This window comes from Narcine bancroftii, chromosome 9 (assembly GCF_036971445.1).
Source record: "Narcine bancroftii isolate sNarBan1 chromosome 9, sNarBan1.hap1, whole genome shotgun sequence".
NCBI lineage: Eukaryota > Metazoa > Chordata > Chondrichthyes > Torpediniformes > Narcinidae > Narcine > Narcine bancroftii.
Genome location: NC_091477.1, coordinates 71035964 through 71053684, shown reverse-complemented (window position 1 = coordinate 71053684; position 17721 = coordinate 71035964). Strand labels below are relative to the sequence as shown.

Genomic DNA, 17721 nt, shown 5'->3' with positions numbered 1-17721 from the left:
AGAAAAAATTGATATAGCATTCGTGCAAGAAACACATTTAACTGAAATGGAGCACAAGAAATTAAAGAGAGATTGGGTAGGACATGTAACAACAGCGTCATATAATTCAAAAGTAGAGGAGTAGCTATATTAATCAGTAAAAATGTACCAATTAAAATAGAAGAGGAAATAATAGATCCAGCAGGGAGATATGTAATGATAAAATGTCAGATATATTTGGAGTTTTGGAATTTACTCAATGTATATTCACCTAACGAAGAATATCAAAAATTTATGCAAGATATTTTTTTGAAGATAGTAGACACGCAAGGGAACATACTAATAGGAGTGGAAACAACCTTAATTTGGATTCAAACATGGATAAAACTGGGAAAAACATTAACAAAAAGAACAAAGTAACCAAATTTATAATTAAATCGATGCAAGAAATGCAACTTTTGGATATATAGAGGAAACAACACCCAAAGGAAAAGGAATATTCATATTATTTGCGTAGACATAAAACATACTCAAGAATAGACCTATTCCTGTTATCAGCTCGCATGCAAGACAGAGTTAGGAAAACAGATTATAAAGCTAGACTATTATCGGACCACTCACCCCTGATATTGACAATAGAGTTAGAGGACATCCATCCAAGATTGTATAGATGGAAATTAAACTCCATGCTACTTAAAAGGCAAGATTTTAGAGAATTCATTGAACGACAAATTAAAATGTACTTTGAAATAAATACGGAATCAGTGAAAGATAAGTTTATACTATGGGACGCAATGAAAGCGTTCATCAGAGGGAAAATAATAAGTTATGTAATCAAGATGAAGAAGGACTACAATCAGGAAACAGACCAGTTGGAAAGGGAAATAGCAAATATAGAAAAAGAATTAGCAATGAAGGAAGACACAACTAAAAGAAGAGAATTGGCAGATAAAAAAATAAAATATGAAACACTACAAACATATAAGGTAGAGAAGAACATGAAGACAAAACAGAAATATTATGAACTAGGAGAAAAAACGCACAAAATTCTAGCGTGGCAGCTTAAGACAGAACAAACTAAGAGAATGGTATTGGCATCAAGGAAAAAAGACAAGCAAATCACATATAATCCAATGGAGATTAATGAAAACTTCAGAGAATTCTATGAACAATTATATCAAACTGAAAACGAAGGGAAAGAAGACAAAATAGATGAATTTTTAACTAAAATTGAACTACCGAAACTACAAACAGAGGAACAAAATAAATTAACAGAACCATTTGAAATAGTAGAAATACAAGAGATAATAAAAAAACTACCAAATAATAAAACACCAGGAGAGGATGGATTCCCAATAGAATTCTATAAAACATTTAAAGATTTATTAATTCCTCCCCTCCTGGAAGTAATCAACCAGATTGATAAAACACAAAGCTTACCAGATTCAATGCAAAACAGCAATAATTACAGTAATACCAAAGACAGGGAAAGATCCACTCGCACCAGCGTCATATAGACCAATATCTTTACTTAACACAGATTTTAAGATAATAGCTAAACTATTAGCAAACAGATTAGCCGACTATGTACCAAAAATCGTAAATCTAGACCAAACTGGATTTATTTAAAAAAGACGAACAACAGACAATATTTGTAAATTTATTAACTTAATTCATGCAGTAGAAGGGAATAAAGCTCCAACAGTAGCGGTTGCTTTAGACGCAGAGAAGGCCTTTGACAGAGTAGAATGGAATTATTTATTCAAAGTACTAAAAAAATTCAGCTTACCAGAGAAATATATTAATTGGATTAAAGCATTATATAAGGGGCCATTGGCGAAAGTGACAGTAAATGGATATATATCAAAAAATTTAACTTAAGCAGATCAACAAGGCAGGGATGCCCACTATCGCCCTTATGGTTCGCGTTAGCCATAGAACCACTGGCAGAACTGATAAGAAGAGAAAATAAAATAAAAGGGATAAAAATAAAAAACAAGGAATATAAAATCAATTTATTTGCAGATGACGTTATAGTATACTTAACAGAACCAGAAATATCAATAAAAGAATTACATAAGAAATTGAAGGAATATGGAGAAGTGTCGGGGTACAAGATTAACGCAAATAAAAGTGAAGCAATGCCAATGAATAATGCGGATTTCTCAAAATTTAAGAAAGAATCACCATTCAGATGGCAAACTCAAGCAATGCGATACCTAGGTAAACAAATAAATAAAAACCTCGGCCATCTATATAAACTCAATTATTATCCACTAATGAAAAAATTACAAGACGACTTAGAGCATTGGAAAGACTTACCACTAACACTAATAGGAAGGATAAACTGTATTAAAATGAACATTTTCCCAAGGATACAATACCTATTTCAGGCATTGCCAATATACTTGACAGAGAAATTCTTCAAGGGGTTAAAGAAAATAATAAGGAAATTCTTATGGAAAGGGGGGAAACCGAGGATAGCACTAGATAAATTAACAGAATGATATAAACAAGGAGGCTTACAACTGACACACTTTAAAAATTATCATAGAGCCGCACAATTAAGATACCTATCAGATTTTTATCAAACAAGGGAAAAGCCCGATTGGACTAGATTAGAACTAGATAAAATAGGGGAGAAGATACCTCAACATATATAAATGGGATGAAAAATTGGTACAACATAGGAATTCTCCAGTATTACATCATCTGCTCAATATTTGGAAGAAGATTCATGTAGAAAGGAATAAAACAAATTACCAACTACCAAAACTAATACTGACGCAAAATAAGATAATCCCTTTTACAATAGATAACCTTTCCTTTAGAGAATGGGAGAAAAAAGGGATCAAAAGAATAGAAAATTGCTTTTCAGGAAATAAATTATTATCCTTTGAACAAATGAAGGATAAATATAATATAACTCACGATACAGTGTTGGCATACTACCAACTGAAATCCTACTTAAAGGACAAATTAGGAAGCAGTCTGAGGTTACCAGAGGGAAGTAATTTTGAATATGTGATGACAGACACAATGATAATCAAAAAATTTGTAACAAACATGTATATTAAACTACAAGAAAAGGAGAATGAGGAAACAAATGGTAAACCTAAACAAAAATGGGAACAAGATCTAAACATAAAGATAAAGAAGGAAACATGGGAGAAATTATGCTCTGGAACTATGAGAAATACAATAAACACGAGGTTACGTATGATACAATATAACTGGATACACAGGCTATACATTACACGTCAAAAGTAAAATAAATGGGACCCAACAGTATCTGACAGATGTTTTCGTTGTAAATAGGAAATGGGAACAACAATTCATGCAATCTGGACGTGTGAGAAAGTGAAAAAATTTTGGGAAGATCTAAACCAGATATTAAATAAAATCACAGAAAGCAATATACCAAAAAACCCAGAGATCTTCCTCCTAAGTAACATAAAAAACAAAGAATTTGGACTTGATTTGGATGGTGCACAAAAAAGATTTGTTAGGATAGCCCTAGCTGTTGCAAAAAAATGTATTATGTCAGCCTGGAAATTAGAAGGTAACTTGAGAATACAACAATGGTATATAGAAATGAATAAATGTATTCCATTAGAAAAAATAACCTATAATTTAAGAAATAACGTTACAATATTTGAACAAATATGGGAGCCATACATGAAACATAATAGAGAAAACCTACCGGGGACTTCTATCACCTAAAATGACAGAAGGAGAAGAGAATGAAAAGAACTGACTCAGTGGAATTTCTTGTTTATTTTTATTGAGTGACAACATTGTTTGACGGGTTTAATGTATCTTATTTTCTGAAATTTAAGTAAATGGGATGGGAGGTAGGGAGGGAGGGAGTGGAGGAGGGAAGGGGGGAGAAAACGACACTGTATATATTCAAGAAGGAAAATGTATGTATCTTGATCAATATGGTTTATAGTGTGAAAAATAAAAAAAATTTAAAAAAAGATCCTATCTTAACCTTCTGCACAACAAGCAAAATAGACTAGTTTTTCCAATCTCTTGCTGTAACTCAGCTTCCCTAATCCTGGCAACATCTTTGTAAACTTCTTCTGTACCCTTTCCAACTTCATATCCTTCCTGGATCTAGGTGACCAAAACTGCATATAATATTCCAAGTGTTGGCTCACCAATGTCAACATGATGACCCAACACTTGTATTCAATGCCCTAACCAATGAAAGCAAGCATCCTAAGCCCTCTCTTGGCCATTTTGCCTACCTGCGCTACCATCTTTAAAGACCTGTACCCCTCAGTCCCTCTGCTCCATAACACTCTTTAGGGCCCTGCTATTAACAGAGTACATCCTGCCCTGGTTCAATCTAGAGAGGGTGAGGAGGTTTTCCTGCAGTTAATCAGCAGACAGCTGGCTAAACATTAGCTGTGACAGACCGCCTCCATATCTTTGATGAGGCTTCAGTGGTGGAGCCTGCATGTGGCCCCCTTGAGTGGGATGGGTGGGTAACAGTGTCCCTCTTTGCTACAGGTGAACCCCCTGGAACTGGAGAACGCAATGATCAACCGATCCATCTTAATCCGAGGTGAAAGTATGTCCACTCCAGTGAGCAAGATGTGGGCAGCGAGTAACCGGGATGCACTTGCTAAGGTAGGGTGCCATCAGCAGTTGGTCAGCAATTATTTTCACTAGCAGTTCAGATGAGGGGTCCCTGACCTAAATCATTGACTTCCATTCCCCTCCGTCATGGATGCTGCCTGATCCATTGAGTTACTCCAGCTTGTTCCAGATTTGAGCATCTACAGTCTCTTATGTCTCTGTTAATGCTAGGAACCTGGCACTCCTGCACCGACATGTCTATCTTTATGTACTCTCCCACCAAGGCTACCCGTAAATTGGAGGAACAACATGATTATCCGTCTGGGCGCTCTCCAACCGGATGGCACTAATATCGACTTCTCTGGTTTCTGTTAGCCTACTCTCCGTTCTCCCTCCCTTCCCTTTGTCTTCTTACCTCCAGCTCTCCAACCCCTTCACTCTCCATTCACAGAGCTCACCCCCTCCCCCTATTTTCTGCTGTGCCCTCCCTTATCCACCTATTACCTCCTACCTTTGGGATTGTGCATCTCCCTCATCATTTTGTTCGAATGCCTGGCCATATTTTTCAATACTTTGATGATGGGCTCAAGCCCGGAACGTTGGTTCCGTATCATTAAGTACACTGTTTGGCCAGCTGAGTTTCTTCAGCATTGTTTTTCACTTCAATCACGGTGGCTACAGACTTTCATGTTTTACATGTGGTGCACTGAGGTAGCAGCATGCAAGAACAAAACTCGAAAGATTGTACAACAGACTTTATTCCAGTAAAAGTCTGAACACCAGTTCATGCCTTGGTGGCTCCCTGTGTGACTGGTTAAGGAGGGGCTGGCTCAGGTCTATATTCAGGTCAGCTGATTGGCAGCCGGCCAGGTGGAGTCAGCCCCTTAAGTGGTCTTCCTGTAGGTACAGAGATCGCCCCTGCATTAGGCTGGTGTTCGTATCACCACATTCACCCCCTTCTTAAAATTGTCCTGGGGGTGGGGAGAGGGGTGTAAAACAGTACTGGGTGTTTACAGATTCAGCCATTGGAGTCTCTGGGACAGTAGCAGGGTTGGCTCCTGGTCAAAGGTTGGCGAGGATGTGGTTGCTGCCTGAGAGTTGGCTGGGTCCAGCATAGCCGTGGCGGGCATCGGTGTGGGCAACATGGTGTCTATTTGTATGTCTGTCTGCGGGGTGGGGGGGGGGTTTGTGGACAGGTGGGTATGGTCTGCTAGGAGTGGCTTTCTCTGGAGGGGCAGAGGGAGGCGGTCAGCTCCCGGATCCTGGGTGGGCCAAGGGTACCCATGGTGGGGAGGTTGGGCCGGGTAGTCGTGATGCTGGAGGAGTGGGGCCCCTGCTGGACATAATTCTGGTTGGCATGGAGGAGGAGCTGCACATATTTGCAGAAGATCACCGGTTCTGGATATGTGAGCCAAGCTGGGAGTTGCCCGGTCCTCGCACATGGCAGCGCTCAGGAGGGTACTTGGTGGCTCCCCATGTGACTGGCTCAGAAGGGGTCAGCTCAGTTTTATATTGAGGTCAGCTGATTGATAGCTGGCCAGGTGGAGTCAGCCCCTTAGGTGGTCTTCCTGTAGGTACAGAAATTGCCCCTTCAGTAGGCTGGTTTTATCACCACATTACATTCATATTTTAAAAAAAATTTTATGTAGTCGTTTGGAGAGCAGTATGAAAGAAACCAAAACCTGACTGCTTCACAGGAAAGGGGGCCCATAAAAATTAAACCAAAGTCCTCTGGCTGAAGAGATTTTATCCATCTCTGTTCTGAAGGGACATTCTTCTATTCTGAGACAGAGCCCCCGGTCCTAAATCTCTCACTACTGAAAACACCTCCTCCAAGTCTACTCTATCCAGCCCTTTCATCCCGAAGATGGCGTGGGTTGGTTGGTTAATTGGCCCCGAGGGTGAATTGTAGAATCTAGGGTCAAAATGATGGGAATGTTTGGAGAATGAAATGAAGTTAGTTTAAGTGAGTAAAAAAAACTGAAGATGCTGGAAATCTAAAGTAGAAGCAGTGGGTTCATACTGCATCTGTGGGAAGAGAAGTAGAGAAAACATTTTGGGCAAAACTGGGTAGGAGGCAGAAGAGGCTTGTTAAACTGCAGGGAGAGTCCTGCTCCTCAAGCTTGTCATAGAGTCATACAGCATAGAATCATTCCCCTTGGTCCACCAAATGTCCCATTCACACTCATTCTACCTGCCTGTGCTTGGCCCATATCACTCTACACCTGCCCCCCCCCCACCCCCCCCCCATATTGTCCATGTAACTGTCTATTTGTTTCTTAAACATTACAATAGTATCTTTCTCAACCACCTCCTCCACTAACCCATTCCATACCCCTACCACACTCCATGTTAAAAAAAAAGTTTCCCCTCTGGTTCCTATTAATTCTCTACACCCTCACCGTGAACCTATGCCCTCTGGTTATGGTGGATCAGACTGGTTCCCTGCCAGAAGAGATGCGACCCTTTGAGTGGAGCACCACACATTTCCTGTACCTGAGGGCCTACCTGTGTGCCACTGGTGAATTGGTGGAACCTAGAGGTCAAGGTCTCTGCCCGGCTGGGGCACTGCACTGGTCTCCTCTGTCCAATTATGTGCTGGTCATCAACCAGCTGGTGGCCGTGAAGCCGTGGTACTGGCTGGTCACTCTGGATCCACCCAATGTTTTTATCACTAAGACCCAGAGGAAGCTGGACTTCTGGGGTAACAGGAGGCACCAGCTCTGCAGTGATCCCTTCTTTCGATCACAGAAGGTAATCAATTGCTGGTGTGCATCCATACCCAGCTGGCTGCCCTCCGCCTCAGGGCCTTGTAGACTTGTAGCTGTATACTGTGCACCCTCTGTAATGGCCACCCACCTAGTTTCTTTGCAGGGCACTGCCTTCAGGAGGGCATGTAGCCCCAGGTGACAAATATCAGCAGTACAGCTTTGTGGAAGCTGCCCAATTTATCAGAAGCTCATGTAGGTTTGGGGTCCAGTCTCATCTGGAGAGACAGGTGTCGAGGAGGCTAGGGATGGGTGTGGGAGGGGGCAGGTGGAGCAATCATGGCTGTGCTGACCCCCAATCAGCTGGAGTTGTTTGTCCAACATCTCTCTCTGGAGCCAGTCCTGCACAATGTGAGTGGTGACTCCCACCATGCCGTATCGAAACGTGTTGAAGCAGATCTTGCATGGGCTGTTCTTGTATACTTTCCACTTCCTTGCTCTCGTTTGCCTTCCAGACATGCCATGACAGTCTGTCTTACTGCCTGGCGATAATGGAGGTCTCTGTTTGCAGGGCTCCTCCCCCTTTACATCGGAGACCTGGGGTGGAGAGAAATGCACAGAGTGGTACCATGCAACTGTTGCCTGAGTTGGTTCCTGTCATGTCTGCAGCTGGGAGGAGCCAGTGTAGTTCTTGTACGTGGAGTGCAAGAGTTTGCAGCCCCTCTTTGCCTACCTGAAAGGGCTGCTCCTCAAGTTCTGGCTGCGTTTCAGCCCCTGCTACTGATCTACCATTTCCCAGTGTGGGGTGGGGGTTGGTCTCTTGGAGGATCTCCTTGTCGGGCTATTGCTAGGCCTAGCCAAACTGGCCATTCACGGGTCGAAGCAGCGGGCAGTTGAAGGTTCTGGATGAGCCCATTGTCTGCCCCCTCTTTTCAGGTCACGTCCAGGACTGTGTGTCATTAGAGTGGGAGCACACAGTATCTGAGGGGATGGTGGGCGATTTCCGGGAACACTAGAAAATGTAATAGTTTGTAGTTTATTGCATCTGTGCAATTACCTTGTATGTAACGAGGGGTAGTATTAGTTTACTCCTCACGAATTTCCAAGAATGTAAATAGTATGTTTAGATGGAGTTCTGTGTGTCGTTTTGTAATATTGTTGTAGTTTGAAAAAACTTTCGTAAAAAGAAAATGCAAGTGAACTGTGGCTTCACTTGGAACAATGGTGTGGGTCCTTGAATAATGAGCAGATAAAATGAGAAAGGACGCATTGCCCGAGGTTGTTAGGGAAAGTAGTGATTGGTGGGAACAGAAGAGTGGACCAGAAGGTCACAAAGGGAAGAGTCCCTGCAAAATATTGAAAGAGGAGGTTGGGGTTGGGGGGGGGGGGGGTGGGGGGGGGATCTGAAGGCAGAATCTATGGAGGTGCCAGATTGGAGGAGAATGATTTATTTATGAGGAACAGAGTAAATGCAAGCTAGCTTTTTTCTACTGTGTTTAGGTGAGACAAGAACTAGAGGACATAGGTTAAGGGTGAAAGATAAAATGTTTAAGGGGAATACTAGGGGGATAATCTCCACTCAAAGGATGGTGAGAGTGTGGATTGAGGTTCCATGGGAATTTGGATGGAAGCAGTATGGAGGCCAATGGTCCAGGTGCAATCAATAGGCAGAATAAATGGTTTGGCACAGACTAGATGGACCAAAGTACCTGCTTCCACACTGTATGACTCACCACAACATCAGTATACACTCTTCTACTTCTTGAAATATCATCGACGGAAGCCATCTGGCCTTAAGGGATTTAGCACTCTAAACCCCCCTCAACATGCCAATGGAAATTGATCATACATTGCTGTTTTATCAACACGAGGCATTGCAAAACTAACTTAATCCGCAGCGAATTGTATTTGCTACCATATCTGAGTTGCCACACTTGACTGGGCACTTCCAACTGAGATCCCAGTGCTGCAGACAGAGTTCGGACCTCACACAACTGCAGAAGTAACATCTGGCAGTCAAAGCAGCTGATGTACAGTCACTGCATTCCCCGATTGAAACCCACTCACCCACAAAAAAACGGAGTTGCATTAACTGCAGACTTCGCTGAGACTGCTCTTCCAGCAAAGAACGAACTCGAAACCCCTGGTTTACAAGACTAGTACTCTAACCACTGAGCTACCAGAGCCCTAACAGCTGTCCTCCTTCCTGACGTTTCACCAGCAGGGGGGAATGCCTTCTGCACGTGGAATTGATGACACCGGGCTGGGATGAACATGTCTCATGCCTGGTACAACCCTTGCCAGGGCATAGAGTCACTTGAGGAAAACCAGGTGGGACGGCTGTCTGCAATCCTGTATCCAGAGCAAGAGGGTAACCAGGGAAAGGGTGAGTCTGCTTTGGGAAGCGAGTGGGATCCTTAACAAACATTGGCCATCTCTATTCACCAAGGGGGACATGTGTTCAGGGCTCAAGCCATGATGCATACCCTCCACTCCCTTTCATAGACTCCATCTTTAACTCCCGCTGCCTTGGAGAAGCAGCCAACACATTAAAAGTCTCATCGCAGCCCAGCTATGCTCTCCTCACCCACTTCCTGTCAGGAAGAAGATTCACAAGTGTGAGATCAGACACCACCAGATTCAAGGATACTTTCTTTTCTGTCGTTATCGGATTCCTGAATGAACCCCAAAATAGTAAAATTACTTTGCCCTTGCTCCACACCCTCTGATCTCTCTCTCTCTCTCTCTCTCCCAATATCTGCACTTTTCTACTGTGTCTTACTTGTGTGAAATATCTACTAGTCTGCTTGCAAAACAACCTCTCTTGCCAATCTTGGTACATGTAATAATAAGTTCATTCTCGTATTTATTGTACAATGTGCACATGCACTGAACGAATTTAAGAAGCTCCAGGTATTAGAAGTCATCAAACACACAAGGGCGATGTACTGCAGAGGCAGACAATCCATCCCAGCATGCTCTGGGAGGCAAGGGTAGAGATTGCTGTGGCCCTGAAGGGTTCTTTTTCATAACTGTGTACTGTACTTGTTCACCAGCATCTGCAAATGTCTTGTTTAACTCCAGCACCAACCTGTCAAGAATAATTTGTTTATGTTTGAATTAGATAATCTCTCGTTCCTCTGAACTCAAGAGAGAGCATTCTCCGTCTGTTCAACCTCTCCTCATGTGACCACTGCAGGAACCAGCTTCTCCCAGGACTAGCTGTTAAAGCAGGGGCTCACTGGTTCCTGAATGGGACCCTCATCTGTGAGCCCAAGCCCACTGGAATGTTTAATGTATAATCAGTGCCAGAGCAATACCAAAATAACAACACCTCTGTGATTGTTTCCATCAGGCCATCTACAGCCATCTATTTGTGTGGATTGTGAATAGGATCAACACTGTGATCTACACACAATCTGCCAACAGCCCAGAGAAAGCCTCATCAATTGGATTACTGGACATCTTTGGCTTTGAGAACTTTGACTTAAACAGGTATCCTTTATTCATTTGTGACAGAGCAGATAGAGTTTATGTTTCACTTTCTACATCAATATTACCTGTCTTAGGTGAGTGCTAGGGATATTCTTGACATGGGACCTGGATTCTAGAATTTTGTTTTCATGTATCTGGTCAGGTTTAATACTGTAGTCCAGGAAACAGAAGGCATCTGTAGCCCCACTGTATCATGGTGCAAAAGAGTGAGAGAGGTGGGCAGCACAACGGCTCAGTGAGTAGAGCCGGTGCCTCACCGCACCAGAGACGTGGGTTCAATCGTGACCTTGGACGCTGTCTGTGTGCAGTTCTCCCTGTGAACTCCAGAGTCCCAGAGGTGTGAGTTCTGATGGGTTAGTTGACTGCTGTAAATTTCTCCGAGTGTGTGGACGAGCAGTGGAGTCTGGGGGAGAGTTATTGAGAATGTGGGGAGAATGAAGAATGGCATTGATGTAGTTTTAGTGTATCTGGGTGGTTGATGGTCAGCAGAGACTCAAAGAACTGAGGTACCTGTGTCTCTGCTGCACGGCCATATGACAGTGAATGGTTGAACGATGTTAGGTGGGAATATTTTGTTAACATGTCTTCTCCAAACATGGAAAATAAGGTCCTGGTCAGACTCAAAAGCAATCTGCCTTTAATGAAGTACTTCTGAAGGATGGTCACCGTAGCCTTGTCCCTGCAACACATTCTCTCCATATTCTCATATACTCCTTGTGGAATCTATCACCCACCTATATATTGGAGACAATTTATGGTGGACAATTAATCTTCTGGCCCGCATGTTAAGGGGATATGGAAGGCGAATGGCATATCCAGGGCTGGGCGGGGAACCCATGCAGTCACAGGGAGACTGCACAAACAGTGAGTGGGTGAGGTTCAGGACTGCACCTGGATCACCCAGCCGTGCATCTTCATGCAATTTAATGTGAAAAATGGAGCAGCCAATCGATGCTAATGTTCAGGTACTCAGTCCTGCATGTTTTAGTTGGAGTCACATTGGAGACATGTGGCATGCCACAGGTTTCTGTCCTCTGTCCACTGTTGTCCGACATATATAATAATGATTTGAATGACAATGCAGTTAGCGTGGGTTGTGAGTCTGAGGATGACACCAACATTGGCGGTACAGTGGACAGAGAAGAAGGTTATCTAAAATTACCACAGGATCCAGATTAACTTGGAGAGTGAGCCAAGGAATGGTAGAGGGAATTTAACTCAGACCAGTGTGAGATGTTGCACATTGGTCAATCAAAGCAGAGCAGGACTTACACGGTGAATGGTAGGGCCCTTGAGAGTGTTATAGAACAGAGGGACTTGGGGGCACAGGTGCATAGTTCCATGAAAGTAATGACACAGATAGACAGGGTGGTGTTTGGCTTCATTGGTCAAGGCACTGAGTACATGAGTAGGAACGTCATCTTCAACTGTTCAACAAATTTGGAGAATTGTTCCTGCTAAATAGTATCCTTCCTAATGCTAGCTAACCAATATAGGCCTCCTCCTAAGTTGGTCACCCAGCTATAAGAAGGATATCGTTAAGCCAGTGAGAGTGGCAAAAAGATTCATGAGACTGTGGCCAGGATGGTAAGGGCTGAGACTGTTCTCTCTGGAGTGCTGAAGGCTGAGGGGAGATCTTACAGAGGTTATAAATGAGGTAAATAGTAATATTCTTTATCCCAGGATAGGGGAATCTAAAATTAGAGGGCAGAGATTTAAGATAAGAGGGGAAAGATTTGAAGGGCAGCTTCTTTACACAAAGAGTAGGGGTTACATGGAACGAACTGCCAGAGGAAGTGGTAGAAGCAGGAATAATTGTAACGTGGAAAGGACATTTTGACAGGTACGTGAATATGAAAGGTTCAGAGGGGTAAGGGTAGAATACAAAAAAATGAGACTAGGTTGGATGTGGGACCGAAGAACTCGTTGCCATGTTGTAGAGCTCCATGACACTGGTTGAGGGAGTTGACAGTAGGGGTTTTCAAGATGGGATGTCCATTTACTCATGTCCAGGAAGCTGTTATCAAACTGTAGTATCAAACCAAACCAACTGAATAAAGGTGAAGACACTCACATTTACATTGATCATGGATGATTTGTTATAAAGAAAGGCTAGAATGACTGGGCTTGTACTTTGCATATGAAGAAAGGCTAGAACGACTGGGCTTGTACTCGCTGGAGTTTAGACAATTAAGAGGAGATTTAATAGAAACGTTCAAAATTCTTAAGGGATTTGATAGGCTAGATGCAGGAAGATTGTTCCCAATGTTGAGCAAGTCTAGAACCAGGGGTCACAGTTTAAGGATAAAGGGAAAGTCCTTTAGGACTGAGATGAGGAAGAATTTTTTCACTCAGAGGGTGGTGAATTTATGGAATTCTCTGCCACAGGAAGTGATTGAGGCCGGTTCCATAGCTATATTTAAGAGAGAGTTAGATTTAGTACTTGTGACTAGGGGGGATCAGGGGGTATGGAGAGAGAGCTGGAACAGGGTACTGAAGAGAGAGCTGGAACAGGGTACTGAAGAGAGAGCTGGAACAGGGTACTGAAGAGAGAGCTGGAACAGGGTACTGAAGAGAGAGCTAGAACAGGGTACTGAGTGGATGATAAACCATGATCAAAATGAATGGCGGTGTAGGCTTGAAGGACCAAATGGCCTACTCCTACACCTATTTTCTATGTTTCTATGTTTCTAAATGTTGGTGAGTAACAGAAAGAGAGGGAGCACAGTGCCATCTTTTGTTTTGAATATTTTATTTTGACCTTTGACAAACTCAAAGTAATTTCAACCATCAATACAATCTTTTTCAACATTCATGGAACGTACAGAGTCTCTGTTTTGTCCCCTCCCCTCCGTTGCCCCCAAACACATAACCAGACCGATAATACAAATGCAAGTAGGGTTCAGAACCCCCACCGAAAACCCAAAAAAAGGAATTAACTAAATAACCCAAGTAAGAAATAAAAGAAAAAAAAAACTAAAAGAAAAACCAAACTAAAATAAAACAAACTAAAAAAAAAAAGGGGCTAAAAAGAAAACATGCCAGCTGCCTGTGCCATGTTCCATTTACTTCACTCCAGTCCTTTCCCTTCTAGGACAGGTTTTTATAATTTCCACATTTCACAGGGAAGGGGAGCTCGTCCATCTGCATGCCCATATATTTCAGAGGGCTGCCACACTTTAACAAATATGTCCTGTTTCCCCCTTAGATTGTAAGTGATTTTCTCCAAGGGAATGCAATTCTGCATTTCCATATTCCATCGTGCGGCATTTAATTGGGATTGGAAATCCATGTAAGCGTTATACACCTCCTGCTACTGCCAAGGCAACCTTCACAAACTGAATTTGATATTTGGACAGTCGAAAACTCACATTTCCAATATCTCTCAAAAGGAACAACTCCAGACCTTGTGGAAAATCCACTTTTGTAATTTGTTTCAGAATGTCAGTTCTTCCCAGAAGGGTCTCAACCTTTGTACATAGCCAGGTGGAGTGGAAAAAGGTTCCAATCTCCGCACCACACCTAAAGCACATTTCTGAAATTCCTAGCTTTTGATTTGTGTAATTTTTGTGGTGTGAGGGACAACTGGTGCAAAAACTTGTATTGCACCATCCTGTATCTGGCGTTAATGACCCCAGTCACACTGTCCAGACACAGGTCTTGCCACCATTCTTTATTAATTGTTGTGCCCAAGTCCGACTCCCATCTCTCCCTTGACCTGTGTAAGCCCAGCTTCGGGCCCTCACTTTGGAATATGTAATACGTTCGAGAAATATATTTACACACATTCCCTTGTTGAATTAGAATCTCCATATTCTATACCGAGGCAGGGTCATAGACGGTCCTAATTTTTTCCTTAAAAAAGATCTTATTTGCAGATAGCAGGAGAATGTTCTATTAGACTGACCATATTTGTTTCTCAACTGCTCGAATGCCTTTGTTTGTAGCAGACCTCGATACATCTAATCTCCTTCTGGTACCAGGTATCCAGGATCTTAATTCCCAGAGTCAAGGGTATCAATTTGTTCTGGGTCAAAGGCATTTTAGGCAATATCCCCACCTTCCATCCATACCCTGATCTATTTTTTTTGCCATATCTGAAGAATCTGTTTTCTTTAAAATTAATTTGGTGTTCCATTTGTCTATAAATAGTCCTGCCATCTTTTCACCTATTGCATCTCATCCAATTTGTGCCCAGGATGGGGGAGCCCCCTCCCCCTCTCCTCAAAGAGTGAAGTGATACCTTGCCTGGGCTGCCCAATAATATTTTTAAATATCTGGTCATTTTAACCCCCCCAAACTGTGATTCCATGACTAACCACCTTACCATTCTACAGCTATCTGCTGACACACTCGCCAAGCATCTTAAAGAAACCCCATGGCAATAAAGTGGGTAAAGATTGAAAAAGATACTGGAGTCTTGGCATCACCTTCATTCTGACACAGTTAACTCTGCCCACCAGTGTTTGGGCAGAGAGCGCAGTGCCATCGTGAAAGAGATGCCCACAGATGATTTATTTGTATTCAAAGTTCTTTGTATTCTTTTGCTGGACTTGATGGTGGCATGAGATTCGGACCCGGCCCCGGTGTGGCTGACTAGGTTTGTAATGACCGTGTAGGTACAGAAAACTTCCAATAATCCTGTCTCTGATTGTACATAAATCCTAATGGTCCAGCATCTGCCTCACTCAATTTCATTTCCCACTCCCTTAAACTCTCCAGATTTTGTTTCCCACCCCATTTAAACTTTCGTTTCCAGCTCCCATTCAAGTTGCTGGGTTTTGCGTTATGTTCCATTGAAACTCACCCAGTTCAGGGTGCTTCCCCCTTTAAACTCACCGGTTCCATTTCCTGATTCCTTTGGGTTCTGCTTGCAGTGCGGTAGTCCAGGATATCTGCCCGCCCCAAGTCTGCTGGATGACTTGATGTTGGATATAGTTCTCCGAGTTGCTTCTAATGCCCTTCTTCAGTTGATGTCCTTTCTTTCCAGCTTTGAGCAGCTGTGCATTAACTTTGCGAACGAGCAGTTACAACAGTTCTTTGTAAGGCACCTCTTCAAGCAGGAACAGGCAGAGTACCTTCAGGAGAATATCACCTGGCAGCACATTGATTTTGTAGACAACCAAAAGGCACTGGATACTCTCAGCAACAAACCAATGAACATCATCTCTCTTATTGATGAAGAGAGCAAGTTGCCAAAGGTGAGGACTCCTGAGCCCTTTAAGTTTTCATCTTCTAGGATTCAGTAGCAAAGCTGGCCTTTAATTCCCCAAATTGCCTTGTTAAAGCCTTGGACACTGTAATCTTTCTGGTGAAGCTGCTCTTAGAACTTAGTCCTGATGGAACATAGAACATTATAGCATAATGCAGATCCTTATAGCCCACCATGTTGTTCCGACCTATGTAAATCTACTCCGCCACAATCTAATTTTTCCCTACTTCACATGTTCTTGCATTCACATATCTGTCTAAGAGTCTTTTGAAGGTCCCCATTGCACCAGCCTCCACCACCACCACCCCTTGCAATTCATTCCAGGCACCCACCACTCTCTGGGTAAAAAAAAAAGTACTTCCTTAAACCTTTCTCCATTCACCTTAAGCAGATGACCTGCTATGGTCATCACAGGAAAAAAGGTGCTGGCTGTCCACCCAATCTAGGGCCCTCATAATTAAAAAAAATATTTTATTTATAAATTTTAAATCATATAACATTAAATATAACATATTCATACAGATACATTTGGTTAAAACCCCCTGTGATGCAGCAGCAATGAGAAGTCACAAACTTGAAGACTGTTCAACAGGATTTATTTGGCTAAAAGTCTCTGCTACAGTAGTGGCTGTGAAGGTGGCTCCTGAGTGACTGGCTCGGGAGAGGCTGGCTCAGGACTGTATCCCAGTCGGGTGATTGACAGCCAGCCAGGTGGAGTTATCCCCCAGGGGTCTATTCAAGTCAGCTGATTGACAGCCGGCCAGATGTAGTCTGTCCTCCGGTGGTCTTCCTGCAGGCACAGAGATCGCCTCTTTCAGTAAGCTAGCGGTGTATCACCACATACACCCCATCCCCCCCACAACCTCCCTCACCCACCCCAATAATACCCTCCCTCCTCCCCCTTCTCACCTACAAAGAAAGAAGAAAGGAGATCGTCACTTAAAAACAATAATCAACTTTTTAGCTGTGGAAACCGAGACTCCCACCAGAGCAGGTTGAGAGATTAAATCTTTAAACCAAGAATTTTTAACTAGGGCTCCATACTTCTACAAAAAAATTATATTCATCTCTCAAATTATACGTTAACTTTTCTAAAGGAATGCAGGATTTCATTTCAGTACACCACCTTTGCATTCCTAAAACAAAGTCAGATTTCCCCCCTGATAATCTTATATTCCTCTCTTAAGTTTACCACTCATCCTTCATCACTCCAAAGAGAAAAGCCCCAGCTTGGTCAACCTTGCTTCGTGTGATACGTTCTCCAATCCAGGCAACACCTGGTAAGTCTCCTCTGCAACCTCTCCAAAGCATCCACATCTTTCCTGTAATGAGGTGACCAGAACTGAACACAATATTCCAAATGAAACACAAAAGTCTGCAGACGCAATGATTGAAGTAAAAACACAATGCTGGAGAAACTCAGCAGGCCAAACAGCACACATTATATTGCAGAGATAAAGACATACATCCAATGTTTTGGGTTTGAACCCTTCATCAAGGTGTGAGTGAAATGTAGGCAGGCTCCTGAATAAAATGGTGGGGGAGAAGCGTAGACCCATAGGCAAGAGGTGATAGGTGGTTAAGGGAGGGACAGCACAAGAGAAAATGGGGGAGGGAGGATAGTTCTGTGAATGGAGAAGGAAGAGGATGGAGAGCTGGAGGAATAGAGACACAGGGTTAGGGAAGGGTTTAGCAAGGAATGGTCCAGCAGAAACTGGAGAAATCGATGTTAATGCCATT

General features: G+C 42.8%; 1 protein-coding gene across 1 annotated transcript in view; it reads left to right on the top strand.

Annotated features, from left to right (window-relative positions):
* The window catches only part of LOC138742261 (unconventional myosin-VIIa-like), a 187835-nt gene that overhangs the window by 35439 nt on the left and 134675 nt on the right, over window positions 1–17721 (top strand). The window contains exons 10-12 of the mRNA XM_069896399.1: window positions 4498–4617; window positions 10630–10769; window positions 15760–15970. Of these exons, the coding sequence (XP_069752500.1) occupies window positions 4498–4617; window positions 10630–10769; window positions 15760–15970 (471 nt within the window). The remainder of the gene's footprint in view (window positions 1–4497; window positions 4618–10629; window positions 10770–15759; window positions 15971–17721) is intronic.